Source organism: Terrapene carolina, unplaced genomic scaffold (genome assembly GCF_002925995.2).
Source record: "Terrapene carolina triunguis isolate 2854851 unplaced genomic scaffold, T_m_triunguis-2.0 Scaffold42, whole genome shotgun sequence".
Taxonomy (NCBI): Eukaryota; Metazoa; Chordata; order Testudines; family Emydidae; genus Terrapene; species Terrapene triunguis.
This window is the reverse complement of record NW_020664393.1, coordinates 75,428,791-75,440,400: the sequence shown is the minus strand read 5'-3', so window position 1 is coordinate 75,440,400 and position 11,610 is coordinate 75,428,791. Positions and strand designations below refer to the sequence as shown.

Below are 11,610 nucleotides of genomic sequence, written 5' to 3'. Positions count from 1 at the left end.
GGCGGAGGCAGCGGCGGGCGGCCGGGCTGCTCGCTCCGCTCCGGCCATGGCCTTCCGCCGGCGGGCCAAGAGCTACCCGCTCTTCAGCCAGGAGTTCCTGATCCACAACCACGCGGACATCGGCTTCTGCCTGGTGCTCTGCGTGCTCATCGCGCTCATGTTCGAGGTGAGAGTGGGGGGCCCTACCCCCCCCGGGGGCACCCTACCCCCCCGGGGGCACCCCCTGCACCCCTCCCCGGGGACCCCCCTGCACCCGCCTTGGGAGACTCCCTGGGACCCTTCCCCGGGACTTCGCCCTGTGCACCCTCGGGGTGCTGCCCTCACCTCTCTGGGACTCTGCTGCACCCCGTCCTGCAGATACACCCCAGGCCCTCGCGGCATACTGCCTGCTGCACCCCACGGGACCCTGCTGCACCCCACGGGACCCTACTTCACTCCTTCCTTGGGGGGACCCCTCTGCAGCCCCCTACCATGGGACACTGCACCCCTTCCTAGGGGTATTCTCTGTGCCTCTCCAAGGGACCCCAAGGCAGCCCCTCCACCTAAGGTGTCCTCCCTGGGGACCCCAATGCACTGCACCCCCCTGGGGGGTGGATCCCAATGTAATTCCTTCCCAGGGGAGCCTACTACCCCACCCCTATTGGAGGGCTCCCTGAATAGAAGGGTCTCTAGCAGATCCTTTCCTTGTCAGTGGAAGCAAATTCCCACCTCCCAGGGTGCTCCCCTGGAGAGTGCACCTTTGCAATGCACCCCTTCAACGTGTGGGGTAGAAGATGACCCCACCGCATCCTGCCAGGGGAGGGAGCCCCAGTGACTCTGCCTTTCGGCATTACCCCCATTGCGCCCATCATGGGGAGCGCGGTGCACTAAGTCCCCCCCCAGATCCCACCATCCTCCTTTTCCCAGCCCCTTTGTGGGTTAGTTTCCCTCCCCTACACTGCACTTCCTTCCCCCTTTCATTCGCCAGGGATCCTTCCCACTTTTCCTGTCCTCTCCCACCCCCGTACACAGCCATCGACCCCCAGGTAACTTCATTTCCCCTCTTCCATACCCCCAGCTGCTTCTGCACTCTGTCCACACCCACAACTTGGACCCCTGCAACTTCCAGTCTCCTCAGTACATCCTTCCCCCTCCCCAGTGCCTCCTTCTCCCCCTCCAGTTTGCAATCTCCATATCCCCCCCGCCCCCCAGCTCCTCTTAGACCTGAATCAGTGCCCACCAGCAACAAGATTTTCCCCTGGCCTCTAGCTGCTGCCCTCCTTGAGTCTGGTTGAGTGTAGGTGGGCGTAGGGGGACACTGACTAGCTACTGCCAGGGGATGGCAGTGCTTGTGGGACCCCTGTCCATGGGGTGGGATAATACCGTTGTGTCAAGAGACTGAATGATGCCACCCTGCCAGTCTCTGTGTTTGGGCATGGTGCCAGCAGCGTGATGACCGCCTTGCACTCCTCCATTGGGGGGTGGAGGAAAAGAGGCGAGGCTCTCCCTGAGCTAGAGCTCCAGGGAGGGGGAGAGCTGGCTCTGGCCAGTGTTTTCCCCAGGATTTGGGGATGAGCCGACAGATGGCGTTGGTTTGTGCCCCAGAAGTTGGGGGAGCTGATGGGTGAGGGGAAGTTCTGCCCAAACTGCTCCGTTGGGTGTGGCTGGAGTTGAAGTGGAGCGGCTTTAAGGCAGGGGATGTGGGGGGACGTGTTGTGATGGGGTCACAACCTTTTGAGGTTGGGTGGGGAACCCTGCAGGGTCCTGTCATGCTGTGGTTAGCAGGGGAGGGGGCAGTGAGTGCCCACAGCCAGGCCACCTGATGCTGTGATCCTGGCAGCTCTCTGGCTAAGCAGAGCAGGCTAGGTGAGGTCATTCCTTGGCTGGGAGGCCTCTGAACAGCCGGTGGGTGCTGCTGGCAATGGTGATGGCAATTCAAATGGAAGGCTAATGCTCAGTCTGATCCCATGCCCCTGTGCTGCTGGATTTCCCCATCTTTCAGGTGCACTGTGGCCGTGAGATGCAATGTTGGATTTCAGGTGAGGCGCATAACTGAGAGATTGACTGCTCCTGGCCTTTTAAGACCTGTGGTGCTTCCTGCCAGGATTGGCTGTTGATCTTAGGCCTGGTCTACACTAGGACTTTAATTCGGATTTAGCTGCCTTAATCCGAATTAACCCTTCACCCGTCCACACTACAGAGCCAGTTAATTCGAATTAAAAGGCCCTTTAAATCGATTTCTGTACTCCACCTCGACGAACGGAGTAGAGCCTAAATCGATTTTGTTAATTTGAATTAGGGTTAGTGTGGACGCACACCACCGAATTACTGTGTTTAAGTTAATGGGGTAGTGTGGCCGCACACCACCGAATTAATGTGGTTTAAAACTGAATTAAGGTGCTTAGTGTGGCCGCGCACAATCGAATTTATACAACCTGTTTCCCAAATTCGAATTATCTAAATTCGGATTAATCCTGTAGTGTAGACATACCCTTAGTGTCCTTCCTAAATTCTGACTTGCGGTGTTACATTTACCTAGATTCCCCCTCCATGCAGTTCTTTGCCTCCTGTCCTCAGTACAGTGAGGATGGATTGCTGGGCTCTGTCAAAGGGGCACTATCAGATTTTAATTTTTTTTTTTAATCCCTTATCTAGGTTACCGCTGATATCTTTGATTATCAAAATCCAAAGAAGTTTAAAAATCCAGCCCACTTTTCACCATTTGTGTAGCTTGCTCTGAGTTTCCCGCAGCTGGGTTTGTTTATTACCCCTTTCTCGCTCTGGATTCTTGTGTGCCAGCACCTGGTTGCAATGTTTGGGGTGCAAACTCTGCAGGGGAATATGTAAATCCAGATCAAACGGAGGATTTTTTTTTAAAGAAGTGGAAACATTTCTGTAAATAGGGTTCATTTAAAGAAGAAAAATGGCTTTGCCTGCGAAGGGTGAGACGCAGTGTTGGGGGAGGACGTCTGCCCCTTCCCTTTCCCTGGGAGGAGTTAATGGTGGTGCAGCTGTCCCTTTCCTTTGCCCATAAGCTAGGATTGCCATCTCTGAGGTACAAAAAACGGGGACATTCGGGATGGTCCTGAGCACGTTACACACAACCATCTGGCCAGTTTTTGAAGCACCCTGACCAACACCTAGGATAGTTATCTCAAACAGTGACAGTCCTGGGAGAATCTGGCCAGGTGGCAACCCTACTACTGAGGTACTTGGGGTTAGGTATCAGTGGGGGCAACTGGCCTACCATTTTCCACCACCTCCTTTTGTTCCCGCCCTCCCCAGCGTTGCCCCTTTCCTGGAGGGAGTTGTGATCCTGACCTTAGAGAAATTTCCTGATGGAGGAGAGCAGTGCCCCCTCCCAGGCCACACGGTCCCCAGTGCTCCTTTCCCCATGCTTGGGGCATCTTCCCCGCCACCAACCCCTGAGCTCGCCAGGAGCCTTGTTCTCCCTCTTTCTAGAGACATCCCAGAAGCCTGAGGTGCTCTCCTGCCTCCCTCCAGCCAGCCCCCACCTGAGGGAACCCCACGAAACCTTAGACACCAGTGTCCACTCCTCCTGTGGGAGGGGGAATTATTTATCTGCCCCTCCCCAGTACATATGATAACAATGGAACCCCTGGTAGTGGGAGAGGAGCAGACGCTTCGCCTCTCCCAAGCCTGGCATCAGGGCTCTTCCTCCCTGTCCCTAGCGGGGAGAGCAGGCTCCTTGCAGCCCCAGTGCTTTGCATAGAAATGTCAGGAATGTGGAGCTTCCCCCCCCCCCAACCCCCCTTCCCAGCTTTCTCCTCTCTTTCCTCTCCTCTTTCAGGGGAGGAGACGGGATAGGGAGGGGGCTGAGGATTCCTGCCGAACAACTCAGCCCTTCAGGCTTGCTCCATACATGGAGTCTGGCCAGCCTGGCACCTCAGGGGCGGGCGTGCTTCTGCGGTCAGTCTGAACCATGAGTGTGTGATAGAACCGTGTCCCTCCCGGGCCCCCAGCCGAGTGCCACGTTTCAGGGCAAATGGAGACGAGATGGAAGGTGGTGGTGGGGCGCAGAACTCGTCGGAGAAGCGGGAAACCCGTTTCCTTAATTAAAAAAACAAAACAAAATTAAAAAAAGACGGTTTCTCCCTCCCTTTCATTGCAATGCACTGAATGAACAAGTAGTTTTCAGTACATAGAAATCTTAATGTCTTTAAAGGAAACATCTAAATTAGAGCCAGAAAGGCCAGCTGGCTGGGGTATAAATTCCAAAACCGCATGCAAATGCTGCAGAGTTGGACACACCGGCTGCAAGTTTCAGAGTTGTACTTTCAAAACAAAACAAAACAAAACAAAACAAGCAGTGACTTTGAGCTGGAGGGGGTTTTGTCTCCCACTAACACAGCAGGCCGAGGGTTTGCCCTGTATTGTTGCTGGTGTTCACTTTACCGAACTTTCTTTCTCTAGGGCTCTGTCTACCCTGGCACTTTTGTCAGTATAACTTTGCCAGTGTGGACAGTGCTATGTCTTTGGGAGAGCGTCTCCCGACCACGTGGCTACTGCTGCTTGTTGGAGGTGGTTTAATTATGTCCACGGGAGAACTCTGTCCCATCAGCATAGAGAGGCTACACAGGAGATCTTACAGCGGTACAGCTGTGCTGCTGTAAGCTGTCTAGTGTAGACGTGGCCTTAGCCTCAGGGCTGCATGTGGAATAAGCTCGTCTGGGCTCTCTTTAGAAAAAGCTGATTGAATTTTTGCACAGTTGGAAGATGTCGGCTTGACAGTCCTGGTGACGGGACTTGTCTGCGTTGGGATTTTCATTAATGTCCCACCGTTGCGGCTGCACTAGTCAGAATCCTTGTGTAGACAGGGTGTTGTTACCATCTAGACCTCAGAAGAAAATTGTTAGAAGAACCTAAATGACGCTTTTGAGAGAGCAGGTGGGTGAGGTAATATCTGTTATTGGACCAACTTCTGTTGGTGAGAGAGACAAGCTTTTGAGCTACACACAGCTCTTCTTCAGGTCTGGGAAAGGTACTCTGAGCTTTTCAGCTAAATACAAGATGGAACAGATTGTTTAGCATCAGTGGTTAGCTCACATTCTAAGGAACCATTCAAGGTGAAGTAGCCCATTAATACATCTGCAGTCATAGGAAAAAAAAGTGGGGTTAGTGGGTTACATTTATCATTTTCCTGTGTGAGTTCATTCAACGTAGGTGCCTTTGATAATTTTACTCCCTCATCTAGACCTGCACTGAGACAACACAGTAATAAAAACACCCGTGTCCTCTCTATACTGGAGCTGCCACAACGGAGGAGAATCGAAGAAGAATGTTAGTGTAGGGACAGTCCAGGCAGAGTCCGTATAAGCGTAAAGGAGACCTGTGACAGGACAAAAATGGTTTTATTCTTTTTTTCTTTTTTCTTTTTGATATATAGAGAGAATTTGAAGTGTGTTTTGTGCTGGAAATGCTGGCCTTGTATCCCCTGCTTTCTCCCCCACCCTCTAGAAGGCTCTATGCATGTCAGGAGAACTTGTAAGATTAGAACGTGTGACATACCATGCAAATGAAACCTGCTTAAATGGGAAGGGAAGAGAGGGTCACAACACACCTACTCTCCACCTTTGCCTGTCCCAGTGACCTCACACCCTCCTGATCTCCTTTCACTTCTTCTCTTCAATTTCTCCCCTTTTACTGCTGCCTTTCATAGTACAAGTATGCTATGGTCCCCACACCCTTGAGCTGTGCCTGCACATACGGCAGCATGTAGAATACAGGCACTACTTGTGTATCTACGGGTCACAATGAAGAGCTCCAGCAACAGGGAGCTGCTGGGGCCTTTTCCCACGGCAGGAAAAGGCTGTGGCAGTGGGGCAGTATCCTGAAAAATACCAGGGTAGAGGTGGGAGGCACTGCTTGGGCGTGTAGGTAGATACGCTGGAAGTTCAAACGTGTATGGCATTCTGCTTGCTTCAGCCGTGTCTCACCTTCTAAACTGCTATTTATAGCCCTTCTAGCTGGGAGTGGGGTGTCTGTACTTTACACGCCTCTGTAAGTGTAGATGTACTTTTAGAAAATCATTTGTTGGCCCCAACTGCCTCTTACTATCACATCATCGCCTTTGTACCCTTCACATCTGAACCCACTGAATGCAGCATGCACAGGCAGCACCTCCAGTTCCTGTCTTGCATCCTGGATCCCCTGGGTCTCTATGTCCCACTTCAGCTGCTGTCACAGAGGTTTCTAATGGCCTCTTCCTGGCCAGGGGGGTCCTCAGACTCTGGTCCAGCCCCCTAAACTGCCGCTTTTGGCTGCGTCAGTCATACCCCCCCTCTTGACGTCTTGTCCTCCCTTGGTTTTTGTTGTGGCTCTGTCCTCTCTTGGTTCTCCTCCGACCTCTCTGATTGGAGTCTCTTTTCGTGGGTGCTTCTCCCCCTTCCCGCTCTGCCCTTGCCCCCGCCTCGCTTTACAGCCTCTCCTTGTGAGATCTGATCAGTGATCTTTGCCGGAATGACGTCTCTCTCCACTCCTGCCCTGCCTCCCTCGCTCCTGCCCTGTGTCTCTGCCTATCTCTGACAATTCCAGCATCCCTGACTGTGCATTTACCATGGCTAAAGCTGAGCTGGTGATCTCTTTCCAAAGCCGCCTTTATCCCTCCTCTCCTCCCCCCAGTCTTGATCATCCTCATTGCTCGGACCCACAACCCGGGTAATCCCCTTTGACTCCTTGTTTCCTTTCTCACCCCGCACTGGCATGCTGCTTCCATGTCCTGCCGCTTGCTGCTCCATGATGTTTCTAAGATCCGTCCTATGTCTGCTAGCGTCGGAGACTGTTTGCGTGGTGGAGTCTCTTCACCAGGGATGGGTGAATGCAGGCCGCAGGGGCTTTGAGCAGCCTTTGGGCCATGCGTTAGGCCTTCCTCAGGCTGGTGTGGCCTGTGGTGGAGCTCAGAGAGCATCATCTACAGAGCCCTTCTAGACTGTAGTGGCCAGAGCTCAGATCAAAGCGGAGAGTCTCAAACTCTGTCCTAGGCCGCACCGCTAGATGCTGCCCTCAGCTGGCGAAAGGTTTGGCACTCCTGCTGTCTGGCAATACAGACATGGAGAGACTGAAGGAAATGTCAGAACCTGCCTCACAATAGACCGTTTCCTGTAGGGAAGGATTTCTCTGGGCTCACAGAGGCTGTGAATGTGTGACTGTGACTTAACCATTTCCTTCCAAATCTGCAGCTGGCACACTTCTGACCTAGACAGCCGCCGTTGTGTGTTTGCGAGGGCCAGTGGAGTTGTCTGCTCACAGGTGGTGAGCTACTATCCGGCCGCAGGCCTTGCTGCCCTAAAGCGTGCTATGTAGCTCTGTGCTGCTTAGGCCTCAGCTGAAGTATTGTGTCCAGTTGTGGGCACCACATTTCAGGAAAGATGTGGACAAATTCGAGAAAGGCCTGAGAAGTGCAACAAAAATAATTAAAGGTCTAGAAAACATGACCTATGAGGGAAGATTGAAAACATTTAGTATGTTTAGCGTGGAGAAGAAAAGACTGAGGGGGACATAACAGTTTTCAAGTATGTAAAATGTTGTTACAAGGAGAAGGGAGAAAAATTGTTCTCCTTAACCTCTGAGGATAGGACAAGAAGCAATGGGCTTAAATTGAAGGGAGGTTTATGTTGGACATTAGGGAAAAACTGCCTAACTGTCCGGGTGATTAAGCACTGGAACAAATTGCCTACAGAGGTTGTGGAATCTCTGTCATTGGAGGTTTTTAAGAGCAGGTTAGACCAGTGGTTCTCAACCTATTTACCACTGTGGGCTGCATGTGCAGCTCTCTGTGTTACGTGGGCCGCATCCACACAATATATATATATATATACACTACCTGTATGGCTCTAAGGATGTCACATGGGCCGCTGCTGCATGCTGATTGGACTACAAGCAGGCCGCAGGTTGAGAACCACTGGGTTAGACAAACATTTGTCAGGGATGGTCTAGTTATTAGTCCTGCCTTGAGTGCAGGGGACTGGACTAGATGGCCTCTCGAGGTCCCTTCCAGTCCTACACTACTATGATTCTATGAACATGGTGGCTAATACAACTCTGAACAGCTGTACAGCATTTCACACATAAAGTACTGTGAGTATCAACTTCTTAGGGCCTGACCCTGCAACTCCTCTTCACACACACAGCTTCTATTGACTTCAGTGGGAAATCCCGGTGCAGAGCGCACTTTGTAACCAAGGCCCTGCCTTGGCAGGTCAGACTAGTGCCCTTTGTAGCCTGGTATTCTGTCTCGGACAGTGGGCAGTTGCCAAATGGCGAAGAAGGACAGTGCAGCAGTTAGAGCACTAGCCTAGGAGTCGGGAGATCTGAGTTCAAGTCTCTGCTCCACAAAAAGGTTTGTGTAACTCACTTAGCCTCTCTGTGCCTCTGTTTCCCATCTAAAATGGGGATAATAGCGCTTCCCCCACTTCACAGGAGTGTTGTGAGGAGAAATACATTAAAGATTGAGGCACTCTGTGACGGGAGCCTTGTAAGTCCCTTACTAGGTAGATGCCTTTGAAACTGGACTGGACACAATGCTATACAATGTACTATAGGTAGAGCCTTCCCAAATTCGCAGTCCATTTTGGTAAATTTCACGTCATAGCATTTTTAAAATTTCATGGTTTTAGATATTTAAATTTTAAATTTCAGTGTTGTCACAAAGCATGAATATGTATTTAAAAATATAACCATGTAAAGCCCTTAAAAAACAACAAGGAGTCCGGTGGTACCTTAAAGACTAACAGATTTATTTGGGCATACGCTTTCGTGGGTAAAAAACCCAAGAAGTGAGGTTTTTTACCCATGAAAGCTTATGCCCAAATAAATCTGTTAGTCTTTAAGGTGCCACCGGACTCCTTGTTGTTTTTGTGGATACAGACTAACACAGCTACCCCCGATACATGTAAAGCCCTTAAGTCAGCATTTCTCAAACTGGGGGTCCCGACCCAAAAGGGGGTTGCAAGGCTATTGTGGCAGGGCCATGGTATTGCCACTTTTACTTCTGCGTTACTTTCAGAGCTGGGCAGGCAGAGAGCGGCGGCTGCTGGCCAGGTGCCCAGCTCTGAAGGCAGAGCCGCCACCGGCAGCAGCACAGAAGTAAGAGTGCCATGGTATAGTATCGCCACTCTTATTTCTGCGCTGCAGCCTGCAGCGGTGCTGCCTTCTGAGCTGTGCCCCTGGCTAGCAGCCGCCACTTTCTGGCCGCCCAGTTGTGAAGGCAGCGCAGAAGTATGGGTAGCAATACTGTGACAGCTTTTCTCTCCCCCCCCCCCCCCAACTAGACCAGTTTCATGATCTGTGCCATGTTTTTCATGGCTGTGAATTCAGTAGGACCCTAACTATAGGGAACAGTCTTGTCTTGGCAGTGAGATGGAGCACGTGATCTACTATAGGCTTCTCCATCTGTCGCTTCTAGGATGAAGGCTGATGTGATGAAAATATTGTTTTGGATTGAACCCAGTTTCAGTCCCCTCTTAATTCATGTTGGATCTGGTTCCCGTCCAGACCGATGGTGTGAAAGTTGGGGTGAGAGTCAGAAAGCAGTGCTGGATTTTCTACAGCTCCTGGCCTCTTTGGCAAGCTGTCTAAATGGGATTCTACTCCTGTCCGGGGTCAGTGCAGGAAGCTACAGGACAGACCACGCTTTGAAAAGACATGCTTGCTCATTCTAAAAGTAAATCTAAGTGACGGCAAAGAATCACTTCCACTATTTTACTGATTAAAATTACCCCATATTTAAATTAAAATAAGTTCTTTTTACCCAAGCCCCAAATTGCTTTTATTTCACTGGCATTTTTAAGCCATGTTCTAGCAACAAATGAAACTTAAAAAGGATTTGATTTGCAATGCCAGTGTTATGACATGGATGATTGCACCACCAGTTGCTCTTGCTTTGACCAGGTTATCCTTAATAATACCAAACTCTCTGTGTTTTTCATCCCTCGATCGACAAAGCACTTTACTGAGGAGGTCAGTATCATTATCCACAATTTACAGATGGGGAAACTGAGGCACGGGGTGATGATGTGAATTGCCCAGGGTCACCCAACAGGCCAGTGGCAGAGCTGGGAATCGAACCCCTATTTCCTGAGTCCCAGTCCAGGGCCTTCTCTTCTGGCTTGCAGAGGTGTAGACATTTATGGTAATAAAATCTTGCTGACTTGTGTTAAATTCCTATTTGTCTCAAACTGTTCAGATAAGCTTGTTGCTAAAGCACACTTGGGAGGTGCAGCAATGCTACTTTGTATAACCTGTACTCACTAAACTTGGAAACTTCCCATGCCTTGAAAGTAGGTGGTTTCAGTTAGTCAAAACCAAAAGCACATCTGGATTCTAGGGTTACCACACAGCTTGGTGGGAGGAGAGATGAAACTATTTTACCCAGAGCCGATAAAGGTCAAGTTGCAATGCTTTTTCCTGTATTCTTGTTCCCATCCTTGTTTGGAACGTTCACCGCCGTCGTGGTCCTGAATCCTGATCTCCCAAATATGACCCTGCCAAAGGGAGGAGGCTGACAGATGAGCTCCTGTTTCCAGACTAATACTAAATATACTCTGCCCTATTATAGCACCCTCCACGAAAAGCTCTTAAAACGCCGTACAAACAGTAACGAATGAAGCCTCACAATAGCCCTTTGTTGTAGGGTAGTGTGTCATCTGTGTCTGATGGACAGGGAAACCGGAGAACACAGAGGTGAAGTGACCTGGCCAAGGTTGCAGAGTTTGAGGCGGAGCTGGGATTAGAACCTAGATCTCCTAGTGCGGTGGGAATAAGTAAAAGGGAAATGCGTGGTAGACGAACTGTTGTATGTTAAAATAGGCAGGTATATTTGGACAGTGTTGTGAATCAGATGCTAAAAAAAGGCCCTCCTTTTTATCCTTGAGCCTCAGCGTTCAAATCTGGGAGTCCAAATTATGTGCAGGTCCTATTCTGCATCTGGAATGTACTTCGGATTAACAGGTGTTCATTTTTGTTTCAATGGGCACTCAAGCCCTCAGAGGACAACATTAGGAAGCAATGTGTATATTTTTTAAATTGTTTGACAAACCTCTCATAAGAACAGAAATATTTTAATGCTGTAAGGAGGCTGTGGAATCTCTGTCATTGGAGGTTTTTAAGAACGGGTTAGAAAAACACCGGTTACAGACAGTCTAGATAATACTTAGTCCTGGTTCAGTGCACAGGACTGGACTAGATGTAGGGTCACCAGATGTCCCAATATTATAGGGACAGTCCCGATTTTTGGGTCTTTTTCTTATATAGGCTTCTATTACTCCCCCCACCCCTGTCCCGATTTTTCACATTTGCTGTCTGGTTACCCTAACTAGATGACATATGAAGGTTCCCTTCCAGTCTTACATTTCTATGATTTATTTCTCAGCAAACTTCCCGGGCAGGGCCAGGTTTATGCATTTAAAGGTGTTGTAAACCAAACCCAATAGCCGGTTAGCTGCGGACAAGTATGTGGGCACACCTGAAAGTGAAACTAACCGGGTTCTGACTAGAAACTTTTGTCAGTTTCACTTTTGATTTTGCTCCATGACCTGCAAAGTGCCAACAGCTTGAACAATGAAGTACATGGGGTCAGGATTTTAAGATGTCCGATTAAGACCTATTAAAGGG

The 11,610-nt window shown here is 50.1% G+C and overlaps 1 protein-coding gene across 1 annotated transcript in view; it reads left to right on the top strand.

Moving 5' to 3' along the window:
* The window catches only part of TRAM2 (translocation associated membrane protein 2), a 50,100-nt gene continuing 38,490 nt past the window's right edge, over positions 1-11,610 (top strand). Inside the window, exon 1 of the mRNA XM_024205413.3 lies at positions 1-166. Coding sequence (XP_024061181.1) covers positions 47-166 — 120 coding nt within the window. The 5' untranslated portion in view covers positions 1-46. The remainder of the gene's footprint in view (positions 167-11,610) is intronic.